The sequence below is a fragment of the Dipteris shenzhenensis genome, chromosome 24 (assembly GCF_047967505.1).
Source record: "Dipteris shenzhenensis isolate YYH24624 ecotype China chromosome 24, Dip_SZ_1.0, whole genome shotgun sequence".
Taxonomy (NCBI): Eukaryota; Viridiplantae; Streptophyta; class Polypodiopsida; order Gleicheniales; family Dipteridaceae; genus Dipteris; species Dipteris shenzhenensis.
Window position 1 is genome coordinate 7,314,857 of NC_141619.1, and position 17,429 is coordinate 7,332,285.

The 17,429-nt window shown below is 39.4% G+C and overlaps 1 protein-coding gene across 3 annotated transcripts in view; it reads right to left on the minus strand.

Annotated features, from left to right (window-relative positions):
- SNF4 (sucrose nonfermenting-like protein) overlaps window positions 1-6,602 on the minus strand; it is a 145,640-nt gene extending 139,038 nt beyond the window's left edge. The window contains exon 1 of one of the 3 annotated variants that reach the window (XM_087395148.1): window positions 6,222-6,598. In XM_087395148.1, the coding sequence (XP_087251274.1) occupies window positions 6,222-6,340 (119 nt within the window). In that variant the 5' untranslated portion in view covers window positions 6,341-6,598. Of the gene's footprint in view, window positions 1-6,221 lie in introns of all 3 variants that reach the window. The other 2 variants (XM_087395149.1, XM_087395150.1) reach the window with 2 other exon arrangements.
- Between the last annotated feature and the right edge of the window lie 10,827 nt (window positions 6,603-17,429).

Here is a 17,429-nt window from a genome sequence, read left to right on the forward strand (position 1 = left end):
CTCTTACACCCCCTCTCAGCTCCTGGATGGAACAGAGATGGCAGGGAGCTGGGTGTGCCGCTGGAACGACTGGAGGAATCCATCGTGTGATACTCCACCACTGAGGACTGCCATAGGCACTCTCGAAGAATGCCCCGTTTGGCACGAACCGCCTCAACACGATCACTAGAAACGTGGAACTATTGCTCCCAGGCCACCGGTGCTAGGTACACTCCTCTAGTCTGGTACTGATACAGTGGGTCATCTGGTATGACAATCCAACTGCTGGTACTAGTACATGACTCCAACAGAAGGTGCTCGAGCAATAATCCAATTGATATGTCCACCGGTGCAAGGTTTGCTTCCCTGCATGGTCACCTGTATCACAAAGCTAGATAGCCCCCTCTCAAGTCCAAACTGATACACGGTCGCCAGATTGATGAGGTTCAGTGCTCCAACGACAACGAGCATATAACAACTCACAAGGATCCATCAACTGTGTCTCGGCTTCCGCACTGGCAATTTGATGACCCATCCGGATCTTCGGCAGCACATCAGACAATAGCTGCAACAGACCACTAGAAGACCCCCTCTGGAGCTGCCAGGTCATAGCATCCAAACAAAATACATATTGGTAGCATACAACCACATGACTCCTTGTGGCTCGAGGTCTTGCCTCGATAAATGACTCCCTTCCCCTTGCAGCTGATCGGCAAGTCCCATTGCCACAAACAAGCAAGAAATCCTCCATCTAGATCCAAAAAGCCTGCTGGCGACGCTTGCCCCGTGCTACTTGAAGGCTGGAGTGTACGTCGTTGCGGCTGTAACACTATTGGCCAATTGGTTGCTGGGCCCCTCAATGTTCCTTTGGGTACACTGCCGCCAATAGTGACTTGGCCACATCGGTTACAGGTACATAATGCCTTGAGTGCTTCGCATTCCTCAACCATCAGCTGCTTTCTGCCTTTCTGCTCTCAGCTGCCAAAGCTTAAGGCTGACTCTCATAGGTACGATCTACGAAGCGCTCCTCCCAGTCAAACACCATTGGGACCAATTCCTCCCATGTCAACTCATTCATCCTACCACTGGTGATCAAGGACAAATAGAAGGCCCCGTACTAAGAGAATAACTGGGATTGTAGAGCTATGGCCGTGTCCTCGAACAATATCTGCTTCCCTGCTTGGAGAATCTCTTGCTAAAGTTCCTATAACTTGTTGATGCGGTCCCACATCGATGAAGACTTCTTGGGATCCAACAACCGCTTTGGACTGCTAGAGAAACCTTCTAGAGTATATGGATGCCAAATGCTCCCATATACTCTTGGCCCAATGCCATGTGCTTCCCGTGATTAATCACCTCAGGAGTACGATTAAGGAAGATGATTGATCTTACCCTTGCATTGACACGGTCCCAAAGCTGAGACAGAGTCTCGGCCTCCTCCTGTGCCAAGATGCCAAGGTGCTGTGCAAGGGGGTCTAGTCGGGCAACACCGATCCAAAGCATATGATTGTAACGCAAACTCCATCATCACACGCCAGACGCCGTAATCGAGCCCATCCAACTACCGGTCAAGCAAAAACGTGGGCAACACTAGATTTTTTGTCTTGTTCTTTGCTATCTCGGACAAAGTCGCCATGTCGGAGTGAAGAGGAAGCTGAACTGAAAGAGAAGGTGGATGGGATAGAAGGGAACATTCACACCTCGCTATCCGTCCCTCAGAAACACCGCCTCTTTGATTTGAAAACACCCTTCAAAGTCACCCTTTCCTGGACCCTGAAACAGTCCACTCCTCACACGCTCTGCCTCAAAGACACCTCCAAACAACACCCTAAACCTTGCTGGCTCAATACTCCTCTACTCCTGGGGTCTCAAGCCAACCGTGGCTCTGATACCATGTGAGAAGTGCAGCGGAAATGAACAGAAAGAGACACACACACACACCCCCCACTGAGAGGGAGAGAGGAAAACAGAGAAAACTGCAAGAGGATCTCAGGGAAAACCCCCAGAACTGCAGGGGGAAACCTCTCCAGTATAGATGCACAAGAGCGGTACAAGAGGTGCTCAACTGCTGCAGCCTAAGTGTGGAAGTCCTGCTCCACACACCTGCTCCAAGTGATGGAAAATGAGGGGAAGGGAGAGGCACATATATCAACTCAGCCTCCCCTAGTTGGCCAGCCTGCTAGGGTACCGGCCGACCCCACTGCTGTAAAACAAAGCCCTATAAGAGGGGCTGGTACCAGCCCTACTGCTCCCCAAAACAGGGCTGACTAGGCCTCCTGCAGTATGCCCTCCAAGGGGGGTGCACCCAGCCATGCAAGGGGTGCCCCTCCTGCTCATGCACCCAACCAAACAGAGCCAGGTGGGGAACAACACCACTGTCTCTTTATCAGCATTTGCCAGGCCGTCAACTACCATGCAACCTTGGGTCAACTTAACTAGAGACCAAAGATTAGTCCCACATCAAGGCATGTATTCCTTTAAGGAATCATTCACACCAAATCCTAAACTCCAAAGGAACCATTTTTTGCCTAACTTTGAAGGAACAAAAGTTGTTCAAATAATGTCCAAATTGAATCTTGTCTAAGCTGGAGTTTCACACATCAAACGCCCAATTTGGCATAAATTTTCCAGCCAATTTGCCCTATTTTTTGAACATCATTTCCAAATCTAATCATTGCACCTATTCCAAGGAGTGAATGGGGGGCCCTGTCTTCACCAACCCCAGTGCATCAAAGTAGACATTTACAAATCACTTTAGAGAATTTGGGCACAATTTATAGGAGTACAAATCTGTACCAGTTCTTGGTACTATTTTCAGTATTTCGATAATATTTTGAATATCATTGATTCGAATCAGACCTCATGTGGATATTTCAATAATATCTTGATTATCATTGATCTAAATGAGGCCTCAAGTGTATATTTTGACACCAAAGCTCACAACCATGACAAAAAACTCATGATAACATCATTTTACTAGACACCATTGAGACGGATCAAACAGCAGCAAGAGGTCACGGCACCTTAGGAGGCTGAGGTAGACCGAGCACAGCCAAATATCACGGACTTCTATGCATTTGAGTCAGCTCCAGGACATAATGGGATGGAGGAGGAGGAGCTAGCTGACATGAAGGCAGTGAGGGCCAATGAGGAGAGACGATGCGGCACTGTCGAGCTAGAGACGCAAAGACCACACACAACACAGAGAGTGACCAGAGCACGCACAATCGAGGTCCGGTCTATCTCAGCTCTCCTCAGAGGAGACCGCTAGAATCGAGGCGTCACTCTTGACATGGCCCATCAGACACAGAGGTCGAGGAGACCACGTCCTCCACCATAGCGAGAGACAACTCGACAGACGCAGACCTGAGACATCTTTGCAGCCCACCAAAGAGCCACCACCCGCACCAGCTTCAGATTTTGAGTTTCAGTTTTGAGTTTTGAATTTGAGCTCTTTAGCTCTTTAGCTTAGTATAGCACTCAACAAAGGCCCTGGCACGTCCTTTGCTTCAGTCCACAGAGTCCTTGTATGAGTTTCTTCTCTTCATGTACTTTGTGCGATAGGTCAATGAGGCCTCCCAAGACGTTAATCTCTCCCTCCCTCCCCCCCCCCCTCTCTCTCTCTCTCTCTCTCTCTCTCTCTAAACTAGAGTTTACTATTTGATGACGAAAGACATGCCTCCAATCACAAAATCAAATATGCCTCTCTCCTCAAAAGGCGTCTAGCTAGAGCAAGATAGAATTATTGCACTATAAATAAAGCCACAACTTCAGGAAAAGTTCACAAAGTGAAATTCGCATGCATGCATGTGTGTGTGTGTACTTGCATTAGTACTAGAGTTTACTATTTTATGAATTAATACATGCCACGAGTCACAAAATCAAGCCTCCAATCACAAAATCAAGCACGTCTCTTTTTTTTTGCATGAGTGTATGTACGTACGCATGTACATATAGACAAGCATACATAGATGCGTTATACGAACATGTACACACGGACACGCACAAACATAGAGATATGTACACACGCATGCATGCACGCACATGCACACATATATAGATTTATATACCCACACATAAATGTATGTGTGTGTGAGTGTGTGGATGTGTGCGGCATCTGTGCATGGTCGCAAAGGCGCATGCGCGCGAACACACACAAAAGCATACACAGGTCCAAAACTCATCCTTGAGTCTTAACCCCTTGATAGTCACTCACAAGTTGAAGGCCATAAACTTCATTGAACTCGGCGAACTACTACGACATCCCTATTGACATTTATCCACACCCAACGGGGGGGGGTGTAGAGTCACACTTACATAAGCATAACCTCTCATAGAAATACACTTATACACACAAAAGTATCCATCGATACAAAGGTCTCCACACTACGCTCTACTCTTCTCTTGGTAGCTTTTAATTTCTGAGATCTCAATTTTGTAAACCATATTTTCCTATGCACACGATCTTGTTCATATGTGGATTTTTTACGTCACTAGGATTCTTCATATGTGCATAGCTAATATAACATGGTGTTATCTCATTACTATACATCGTCATACATGCAAAGCTAATATAACCTGGTGTCATCTAAATTGGAATATTCCACGTATAACATTCGATATTACTTTTGACAAAAAATGCAATGGAATTCCACATGGATCAAGTAGGAAATGTTCAAAGATTTGACAACAATTTGCATGAATGATGTGTGGGTCCCAGTGGTTTTTGCATTGCCATGGCTACAATGTACGTGTGTGCTTGTAACGTTGAAACATGCAAAGCCATGACGAAGGCTAGCACTAAAGGAGAAGGCTAATCAAAAAGTAGTCCAAATCTCTTCATTCAAGCTGCAACTGCTTGTGAAGTCTAAACGATTTCATTTTAGTCTCTCCCAAATTGCAGAACTTAGTTGATTTGGGATAAAATCAAGTAGAAGATACAATGTTCATGAAGCTTGCAACGTGCTCAATGACATTGGTACAATAGAGAATAGTTTGGATGCAAGAAAGTATCATGACATGAGATAGCAGAGACATAAACTCGTCAAATAAATTGACTCAAAACAAAGACTTGCATTACGTTCTCAAGCCACATAAATGATTAAAGAGGAAAAAGTATAAACGCCAACCCTTTTTCCGCACATGCTGTCTCATGCTTACTATCATAAGCAGTAAGCAACATTCCTCGATCATTCGATAAATGAGAACAGCACATGCCTATGCTTTAAATAAGAAAAGCACCCTTTATTACACAAAAATTGTCTACATGTGTAGGTTTGGTAGATTCTCCATCTGTAAATGTCGAAGAGCCTGCGAAGACATGCTACGCAAGGTAAGCCTACGCAAACAAGGGATCTAAAATTTAGAGGACTCTCATCTATAGACATAGATGATTCGCTTTATTCCTTTTGCTATCGTATAGATGAGAATATAGCACGTGCTTCCGCTTTAACTAAAAAAAGAACCCTTTCTTAGATAAGAATTGTCTACGTGTATATATTTGGTAGATTCGCCACCTCAAGGGATCCAAAATTTAAAGGATAAAGCGAATCCTCTATAGACATTTAGGAAATATGAAACCATCATGATATCAAGACCTAGATAGTTGAAAGTATCGAGACTCTGCCTAAGAACCTTGTGCGATGCAAAAACGCTTATATCCAGTCTATGCATCATACAAAATTCTCCACCATCCATGAGAATGCCTTTCTTATCACTTTCTAAATTTGATGGATCGACACATATCATCCAAGGAAGGCATTTCTTAGAACAATCAATTTTATGTACTATCACATGGCCAATCGCCAATCATCCGTTCCAATCGTATAATAAGATGTCCGGCACCCGGTATAAGAGACCAACGATGGTGTATGTCCCGCATGGTTTTAGCGTCGGAAAGCATAAAAGTTTGGTTTGGCCTCTAGGGCAGGGCCACATAAGCAACGAATGGGATAATGCTTCATATTAAGGTGTCAGCTTCTAGTTCAGTAACAAATGCTTAACTCCTCTGCAAATTTTCCAGGAAGGAGCCATCGCACAGGAAACCATGCATGAGCTCAATACGTAGCTTTAAAACAGGCAGAGGACCACATCTTGTAAAAACACCTTAGCAATACTCCGACAGAAAGTAATTGACTAAAGAGATAACTAGGCAACTTACGGCATTCGTCCGCAGGCATCGACACCAGGCAATCGAGTACTAATTCCATGCTGAGCATTCAGGTGAGGGATATAAGACACACCTGGTGAAAGACCCGCACAGATAGACCCGACGTCCGCCATGCGGCCAAACAAAGCGAGTGGGAACCAGCAATGTCGAGGGCGATCGTGGTCCGGAAGTTCCAGCGGGCTCTGTGAACATTTGACCTCAGGCAGGGCGAGCGTGGATGCAAAGCAGCGCTACGAAAGGCCATTCAAGGGACGGGAATCCGTGATGGAGGGAAAGGGGAGGAGATCGGGGGGGGGGAAAGGGAGAGCCACAAAGGGAAGGGAGGGGGCTCTCGGGGGGGAAAGCATGGGGGAGGGGGGGAGGGAAAGCTATGGCGGGAGGGCAATGCAGAGGCAAAAAGGCAGAGACAGAGAGAGAGAGAAAGAGAGAGAGACAGAGAGAGAAGCAGAGAAGGGCAAAAGAAAGAAGTGGAAAAGGGGGTAATCAGTCTCTAGTAGACAGTAGGAGTCGTCGTATAGCTCGCATTTAATATCGCTTTCGTCGATACCTCCTATAGCATCCCACACCCCATTTCCCCCTCCCTCCCCCCCCCCCAATGACGTCATCATTCCTCTCTTCGTTTCGTGTCGCATCGCCCCTCCCCCGGTGTTTACAGTCTGCCCCACATCCTCAGCATGCCTGCGGATCATGCATAGTGACGCATCGCCCCTCTTGCAATGTTCATAGTCTACCCCATCCTCGACATGCCCTCGTATCATGCACAGCCATCGCCCAACCCACAGCCTAGATGCATCCCTTGTACCATTGCCACGCATGGGTAGGTGCCCCCTGTAAACACCCCTTAGAGGAGGAGAATTGCATCCTCCGTTGTGAGCTTCCACGAGAAATTTCTTTAAAAAGTTGTTTGAGCTCTGCTGAGATCATTCCACAAAGCCTTTACCTTCCCAACTGCCTTTCGATGGCCAACGCACCGAAAAAATCGTTTGCTTCCTCTTTGCATCCTAATGCGCGCTTACCACTATCTTAGGAGGCAGTGCCCATGTCCACTCCTACACTCTTGTTCCTACCATGTGCCTTGCAGCACAACCCCTCGTCGCATCAACTACTCTCGTGGCCGTTGGATGTTGCTTCCCTTTTGCCCTACATCGTTCACTTGCACTTCATTGTTAGCAACTCCCATGTCATAGTCGATCCTTGGAATGTGTGTTGTCTCTTTACAAGGGACTCATACATCACTTGTCAATATGTGTCCTTACCCTCATCGCGTGGCTCATTTGCACTTCCTAAGCACCCTCCAAGGGAGCTCCCATTATGAGTTCAATGAATACAAGCCACTTGCTTTCTTGTTCCCCTTGCTTCTCAATGTCCCAACATGGTATCAAAGCAATCTTGGAGCAAATTAGAGTAGCAATTTTGAACAATTCACAAGATTCCAACTCATTTTTGCTATTGGTGTGAAGTAGTAAGTACTTAGTAGCACCAACAATTATGAAGCATCTCCAAGTAGTCTATAGGATTTCTACATGAGATTCTATTAAAGTTGACAACTTTCTTTACCTAATGCAAAAATCATTGGTCTAGGACATGCACTTTTCACACATGTGGGTTGAATAGCTTCGCTTTACATTTTCTACCAGAGACTTTTCACACTGAAATTCAGGCTGCACTTATTGCTAAAAAACATATTTGGGTTGAATTTTGTAGATTTTAATTTTATAATTTGGGGCATCTTTTGCATATGACTTTGCAATCACAAATAGTGTTTGCAATGATTTTCACTTCTAGATTATAGATTTCACAAATCAGATTATAGAAATTTGTACATTTTGCATATGTATAATATAGATCACACATGTGAAAATTGAACAATGGGGACTATTTTGGATGCATTTGCAACGCGAAATATGTAGGAAATACATTGTTGTGCAAAAAGTTGGACAATGTATTGCAATCATCTATAGGTTGGAATTGCTTTACATCAAGAATTAACAATAAAATTTAGTTTTTTGTTGCATCAAGGTGCTTAAATTTGTCAATTTCAAAAATTTTGCAAAAAAGTGCAAAAACTATTTTCAAATTTTGGCACTTTTGCTATTTCATAGTAAATTGCTTTGAATATTAGTAATTGCCCCTTTTGTGATTTTTAGATGGTTTTGCATCTTGTTTAGGCAGATAAGTGTAAATTTTGATCAAATATGTCATTTGTGATATATCAAACTATAAATAATACCAACAAATTATAGGGAGCTTACAATTATCACACATGGAAGCATGTGGTCAAAACCTCTACCTTCTTGCATTTGATCAATGGGACGTGGTTGAAGAGATAGAGGTCAAACCCAATGCTCAAGTGATAAGGAAATCAATGATTATGATAAAAAGGGTCAAAAAGTTAGTTACTTTTACTAATATATTTAAGCAACGCATTGTTTCACCGCTTGAAAACTATAAAACTACTTTAGAAGCTTTGTATGTTCTGCAACACCTTAATAGTGAGGTATACTTCCAAGATTTAGGCTTCAAAAAATAGGGTTGGTACCCTAGGGCAAGGTGAGACTAAGAGCATTATGGATTACAGTTCCAGGGTAAAGTAAAAAGAGTTGACACAACTAGGAGAGAAATCAAAATATAATAATTACTTGGTAAAGATATTCATACATTTCAACAATACGGGTTAGGACTTGTTACAAGGGAGCAATTTTCTAAGATTGAAATATTAATTGCTTATTTTCTCAAGAAGGATGCTAGCAGAAGACAGATGAGTGCTAATCTTGGAAATGGCACATAAGACAAGGCTTTAATTGCCAAAAGACCGATGCAATCACAAAAATCTGATACAAAGTAGGAGAAAGGCTGATGCTTTTATTGTGGTAAGGCCTTTGGGCTTTTGAGTAGAAAGTTGATATGGGAGGAGATACTTAAGGCATAGGGTGAGGCAAAGGCAAAGGAAGAGGAAGGAATGCACCTGTTGATAGAGCCAAAGGTTATGCTAGTGAAGAATCTCATGCACCCATTGAAAAAAATGCCAATGTGTGTGTGTGACCATGTGTGAGTGTGTATGAGTTAGATTTCGGTTTAATGTGGAAGAGATTATCATGTGATTGGGATGATGAAGAAGACAGTCGTAAATTCCTCTTGTTGATCTCATAGATGAGGTCAATGGATTGTAATGCATTTCTACACTTTGTGCATCATCAAATGCTCCGATGACACTAGCACGAGCTCCTACATCAATGTGCTCATCACCATCATCATTTGTGTGTGATCCTAAGATGCAGTGGCTTGGAAGCGTTATCATAAGAAGAATACATTCTTCATCACCGTCGATGGTTATTGTGTGTAATTTCTATTCTCCATCGTGAGTGCATGCTAAGGGTTCTCTACCCAACACTGATCGTAATGAACATTACGTGTGCTAGTTTTGTTTACCTTGTGTCATAAAAGGCTCCACCAATCCTTTCATGGGCCCTACTTAGAGCAAGGGGGGTGTTTTTAGGTAGACCATGTAGGTTGTCATGAGTGATCAAGCTCTTATATCAAGCTTGATTGTGAGTTTTAGGCATTGGCATTGTTGTGTTCTTTTGTAGCAATTGTAGTCTTAATTCCAAATCACCATGGTTAAGGGTCGAAATCCATAATTGTAGTTTTTTTATTCCAAATCACCATGGCTAATGAAGGTTCACTCAGAGTTCTTCACCTTCGCTCTCAAGGGGTTGTTGTTGGAGATACAGAGCTTCATGGGTGTGACTCCATATGTGCTTGTTTGTGTGTTAATGTATGTGTCTGTGACCATGTGTACATGTGTCTATGAGCCCTGTATGAGTTAGGTGTGATTGGGTTTGGTGTGGAAGAGAGAATCATGGGTGATTGAGATGATTAAGGAGAGAGTCATGTATTCCTCTTGCTAATCTCATATATGAGGTCAATGGATTGTACCACTAGCCTTTATATATGAGGATATTCATATGATTAAAGTATGTCTGTTTGTTTATCATGGATATGGTTCACTACTACACCCTATACCTTAGCTCTCTCTCTAGCTTCTCTTGCTTTTTAAAAAATGTACCCAATAATCTTCAGGCAAAGCCATAAATTAATACGTGTTTTGGTTGAGAGCAATGTGAAATCAAATGTGTTTCTGACATGACACCCAAGGAGGCTTTTTTAAAGAAGGAAACATAACTCAAGCTTATTGGTGTATTCCATATGCTAATATTCTGAATGAGAAGAGGAGAATATTAAATCCCAAATTTGTAAAGTGCATCGTTGTTGGCTTTGTAAAGGAGTAGAAAGCATGTATGTTGTATGATATGTGCTCTATATTAGAAGAAAATTTTTAATAAATAAGATGACTCTCAGTTTGAAAACAACAAAGATAGCAACCAATTTGACATTGAAGAGGAAAATGGACGAAAAGGAGTTGAGATAAAACACCTGGGACGAGACAATAGAGGCAAAGGCAGCAACAAATAGAGAGAGGAAAACAAGTTGATAAGGGTTAGGATAACATGGATAACGAAGAACCTAAAATGCATCATTTGTGGGAGAGATGTAGATTTGCAATAGGTAAAAGCTCATGTCATTTGAGGATTCTAGGAATTACTAGATGCCATGGAAACAAAATATTACTCTATCATAAAAAACCAAACATGGGAGTTATGCGACCAACAATATGCACAACATGGCTTTACATGAAGATCAATAGAGTATTTAAAGAAAATTTTCAAATATAATGCAAGGCTTGTTGCAAAAGGTTACAATCACATAGAAGGAACTGACTATTCAAAAACCTTTACACCTTAGTCAAACTTAGCACTGTTAGAGCAATATGTTCTATTGCTACACAAAACGGCTCGCCTATCTTCTAGGTGGATATTAGATAGCATATGAAATGGCTACCTAAAAGAAGAGGTATATGTGAACAGTCTAAGGACTCTGTTTTGAAAAGGCTAGAGGGGAGCTCTTACTTTAGAAAAGGAGACTTGAGAAAAAGGGAGCATGATTCTCACAACCAAAGGCAGCTCTTTCGATTCTTTTTAAAAGCCTTTTCCTCTCATGTACACATGTTTTCTATATTGTTGCTCTTCAATTGTGAGATTCAATCACTAGAGGCCACTTGAATTTCTTATTCCTTGTATTGGTGTCGTCATTTGGAATGTTCACTTAAATTTTGCCCATGTTTCCTTTGTTTGCACATTTGAGACCATTTGATTTCCGCCATGGGCAAAGGGGTTTTCTTTTATGATCTTTGTAAAGACAAGGTCATGAGAGAGATTCCTTGCTAATGTAAAAATGTTAACAAAGGACAACTCTCTTTGCATCATTGCTTGTTTGCTTGCCTGAATGATGGCATCATGATATAATTGTTATTGATGGAGAACTCGTACTTTGTCATTAGTACACTTGAAGACATTATTAAAGTTTGAAAGAGGTATAATTTGAGCGGTTTGGTGGAGAGCAATTAGATAGAATGATTGGCAATCGATATTGTGTGCCCTAGATGTAATTGTTGCCATTAAGGAATTATTGTGTGTAGTAAATTGATGGTGCTAGGTGTGGAATTTCAAACATCTCTTTGTGTGTATATAGACTTAGAGAGCTAGCATCGCTGAGTTCAAGTGTAGGCCTCATTGTTAATATTATTCTCAGCTATTGAGGTTTTCAATGGATTTCAAGATAGATATCAAAGTCTAATGCATGAAGCATCGACATCAAATAGCATGTACCAAGTTATGATATTATGGAATCATCCCACCTAGAAGGATAATTGAGTAGGGGTGGCTTATTTCCATTGGAATCATCGAATGCATGCTCTAACACATTAGCTAGGGCAAACAATTATTTAGCACAAATGTAGAGGGGAGATTGTAAAATAATAAAATTTATGCAATATAAAAGGCTTATTAATAGCATTGAAAGCTTGGAAAGATACGGTATTGATGATGGTGGGATTAATTACACCTACTACAATGGCAAGAGATTCAATAAACAAACATTGAAGGCAATGTTGAATAATAAAATGAATAGTAACCATATAGATTGGGATTATAACTTTAATGCAGCAAGCTTGCTAGATAGCCTACAAGGTGACTACTTCTCGTACCCCCTTCTACTTTATGTATGGTTTGGAAGAAGTGGTACCTCTTAAGTTTTATGCTACCAAGAGTAAGGCTAGGAACCAAGTAGAACCAAAGTAAACCTTGGTGAATTTGAGGCGATACGCTAGAGATTGAATTAACTTCTCCAGCTCAATGAAGCGTGTGTTTGAGCTACCTAGTCACAACAATGATATAGAGAAGGAAATCATGACATGATAAATATATTATAGAAGCATTTGGAAAGCATATGCTATTTTTAATCTTTATGGCTAGGCCCCAACTAGTTCGTACCTATGTTTTATTGGAATGGTACCTTGTTACTTATATAAGCGTGTGTGGAAGACTAAAATTGAGGGTACTCGATTGACCAACTAGGGCTGATGGTAGCAAGGTCTATCACAAGAGGTACAATCATGCTAGCACAGCTTACTAGCAATCAAATGACTTAAATGAGGTATGGATCTCTACCAATTTTAAGCAAAGGAATATTATTGTCAGGTTCAAGTTATGATAGCCACATGTGCAAGAATCCAATCATGATTTTTGCAATGATAAACATTCTTTCAAAACTGCATTAGCAAAGAATGGCATCTAAAAGCATGTAGTGGCTTTGGTGCAAAAAAAGTTTGCAAGACAAGTCGTGGATATGCATGTGCAATGACCCTATCTCATACAATGGATAGAGGAGTCACGATGTCCCATATGACAAATAAACTTTGCTATGTCTATTGGACTAACCTAGCAATAATATACAATGACTATGTGGAAAGCTATAGGCAAGCAAGTAGAAAGCCTATCTAGTATGATCATCTATACTCAAGCTACCAATTGTGTTAGTAATAAATCATTAGATGAATCATCATGCCAGTTACTCCCAACACAATAAACATCAAAGCATAGAACCATCAAATATGTCCACTTTTGCAATAACGCTAGTCACACTAGTAACATTAGTATTAACATGGGATCACCCACAAGGACAATAATTTAGCTTGGCAAATACTAGATTTAATCGGGCATCCCATATTAAACCTCTCAAAATGCATCCTTTGGAACCCGCAGCCTAATGTACTTCTATGGATCACCATCAATAAGAAAATGATAATGAAAATACATTTTTTAGCATCCCTCTTGCTTAATCAACAAATTGTTCTCAAATTGTGCACTTGACTTTATGAGTCAACGAGTGGAAGACAAGATTTGTATCTCTCTTGGATATCCATTAACTATTATCATTGAGACGTTCAAAAAGTATTATAAAGAGATCTCCAACTTTCATCGATCAATACCAATTTGAAACTTATGAGAGATCTCTAAATTATTGCTATCATTATTATCTTATACCAATATAAATTACTATACTATATGAGTAATTTATACCAATATAAATTACCTATACTATATGAGTTTGTTGATGGCGTTAATTTTGTATGTAGCCATGCATTGATTTTGTAAAATTTATCAACATCTATACCATCCCAAACTAGTATGACACAGACAAATACAAGCCTTACTTGAATCTTTGTTAATGTGGGCAGCAACAAAAAATGTTATATATTAATCCATGGTGGGGAGAAAAAACATGTACATCTCAAAATTTGTCCATCATTGTCTACTCCATATTCAAGGTTGTCATTGAAAAATATGTTAGTCTTCCTAGCTAATACAGTCCAAAATATATGTTATTCTACAACTAGAAAATGCAAGAAGTTATCTAGCATAACCATCCTTTCATATAATCTTCAATCGACAATTTTCAAAGCTGAAATTGAATGAACAATTTTCAAATCCCATAGTTGTATGTATTGGGAAAGCCTTCATGTTTCTCCTCTTGCCTAGGAAGACTATTAGTGACACGACTACAATCAATCATTTGGCTTTTCTTTTTGCTCATTCTATTCGATTCAGTAGAACAAATTCATTAAAGCATACCATGCGTATCGACGAGTAATATCTTGTAAAACAATGAATAAGCATCATGTTGGCATCTACTCAAACAAACATAAGTAGGTACGTAGAATAATTCATGGTTCTTAAAACTTATCGAAATATCAATTGAAGATATGACCACTTATACGGTACCCTGTAGATCCTATAATTTTGACTACATACTGTGATCATGTATATTATTTTTGTACAAATGGGTATCAATGTATTATAATTGTGAATTGATTTGTTTTAACTCTACTCTTGCTAAGCACATGCTAACATTTCTAAAATTGTCAACCTTGTTGTGCTAAAATACTTATCTAACCCCCCAGGTTGTCATGTATTTAGCATTCTTAAGTTTTCTCATGCTTATTCAATACAACCATAAGTACATAGGAATGTCATTTTTATTTTATCGTTTGAGCACCATTTATAATAAGTGCTATGTAAAAAATAGGATGCCCCAATAACCTCTCAAATATCCAGTTTAATTGTATCAATAGCGAGACTCTCTCCAATCCCTACATATATGCATGCATGCATACATACATGGGCACATGCCTGGGCACACACACATTAGTGTCTTTCTACACAACAAAACTACATACTAGTCTAAAAGAACACATACTACTACCACTAGCTTAGAACAATTGCTTTAAGTTAAACTCTAAGCACTTTTAAGAAGGTAACCCCTTCTCTTGCTTGGTCAAATGTTGGACAAGCAACCTTATGCAAGGTCTCTAAGGCTTTTACCAAGCTATATGTATGCAAGGTTATATATATATGTGTGTGTGTGTGTGTGTGTGTATACATATATATATATATACACACACACACACACACACACACACATACATATATGTGTGTGTGTGTATATATATATATATATATATATGTATACATACATACATATATATATATATATATATATATACACACACACACATATATGTATGTGTGTGTGTGTGTGTGTATATATATATATATATATATATATGTATGTATACATATATATATATATATATATATATATATACACACACACACACACACACACACACATATATGTATGTGTGTGTGTGTATATATATACATGTGTGTGTGTGTGTGTGTGTGTGTGTGTCTATATATCTATATATATATGTGTGTGTGTGTGTGTATATATATATATATATATATATATATATATATATGTATGTATGTATGTATGTATGTATTTGTATATATATGTATATGCATATGTATATGTATGTGTGTGTGTACATACATACATACATACATACATACATACATACATACATACATATATATATATATATATATATATATATATACACCATCTCCATTATATGACATCCAACTCATCATCTATATTGAAGACACTATTTGTGTTGGTGTCATTTAAAACCCAATATGATTATGCTTAATATATAAACATCCAAACATATAGCCGTGAAAATGTCTAGTTTCAATAACATAGTCACATTAGTGACATTAGCATTAACATGGAATCACCCGCAATACCCACCACTAGTCTAGTAAAACATAGATTTAATTATATGTCCCTAGTCAAACATCGCAAAAAGCGTCCTCCAAAATTTCTGCCGCATCTAGTTAATTCTATGAATCACTTTGCAATTACCATTAGCGCAAGAAAAGTATAACAGGAAAACATTTGTGTAACGAACATAATGACGGTATCAACACATTGTAGCATCCTGTGGTGTATCTTGCTTGATGATGCCAACACAATGATTTGATGGCATTTATGAAGATAGTTACCACCCATGGTCATAACTATATGCATGCATGTCACTAAAGTTAGGGCTTTTTTGTATTTAACTTGATGCCGCTTCTAAAATTTGATGGCATTCATGTGGATAGTTACAACCCACGATCATAACTACATGCATGCACGTCACTAAAGTTAGGGCTTTTTTGTATTTTACTTGCACATGCTTATTAAGCATATTTTGTATATGAAGACATACAAAAAACTTTTTGTCTTGGTAACACACACTAGCATGACAAGGTGATACATGCCATTTGATAACCAACCAAATTTAGACAACTTGCAAAGATACAGGGATGTGAAAATGTCATCTTTTAGGCCAAAACATTAGCACACTCCCTAGTTTTGCCTTTGATTTACAAGTCCAAATGGGATCATGTTACATCTCAAATCAAATGGCAAGGCTAATTTAGATGATTATCATGCCTTTTTGCACTATCTATTGTAGCCTTGTAGGACAATATAGGCCAACACTTTTTTTTCCTTATATTTTCTTTTCGCCCAATGTGTCAAATAGAAGGCGAATTTCATTATATATTGTTCTTTAATGCTTACATTTGAGCAATTATTGTTAAAAAATATCACGTTCAAACATATTGGATTGTTGATTCTATTGATGTAGTGTGGCCAAACAAGTATTCAATTTAGGGATGATGCTTGGTGTCTCTTATACAAGCATAGAGCCAATGTAAATGCTTGAATCTAGGCATTTCATCCTTTCAAAGGACTGCATGTGAAGTGTTGAATCATGCATGAATCTATAATTTGACAAATGACCATTTATGAGTGGTTGAAAGGAAAAGTACATAGCAATGCATGGTGCAAGTGTTTAGTATTGAAGTGAATTAGAGGTACTTTCTATTGAATTACTCTTCCACTAAAATGCCAACAAAGCCCCTGATTTTTAGTGTCACAAGTATGTATCCAGTTCTTGTCTTAGATATATCAACACATGTGGGCTATAGAACTTGAGCCAACCATAGCACAATGCAAGGTTATTATATATTCCTAACTGTCTACATGACATAAGCATTCCTTTATTAAAACCTATACAAAAATAACTGAAATTGTATGGATTTTGAGTAGATGATTCGGTTAAGCCACTTATTCTAACAATTTGTGTAAACACTAGAAAAGTATTAACATAGATAATTAAAATAAACGTGTCAATTATAAGTCTAAAGGTCTAGTTATACATCTAAGAAAACTAGTGGGTGCATCATTCATCATTACATTCTTTTGGATAAGTGCATATTTCTAAAGACGGCCTATGGATTCACACATTGTGCCAAGAATAAGTGGTGGTATTTTTGTGACTTCAAATAGGTCTAGATTTTCTCCTTCAATATTTGAAAATTGCCCTTGCCCTAGAACTTGAGTTATCTCATTTTTAAACAGTTTGCATATACAATGAATATGTACACACAGTTAAAACTTTGCATAATAATATCCAGTAACAAAT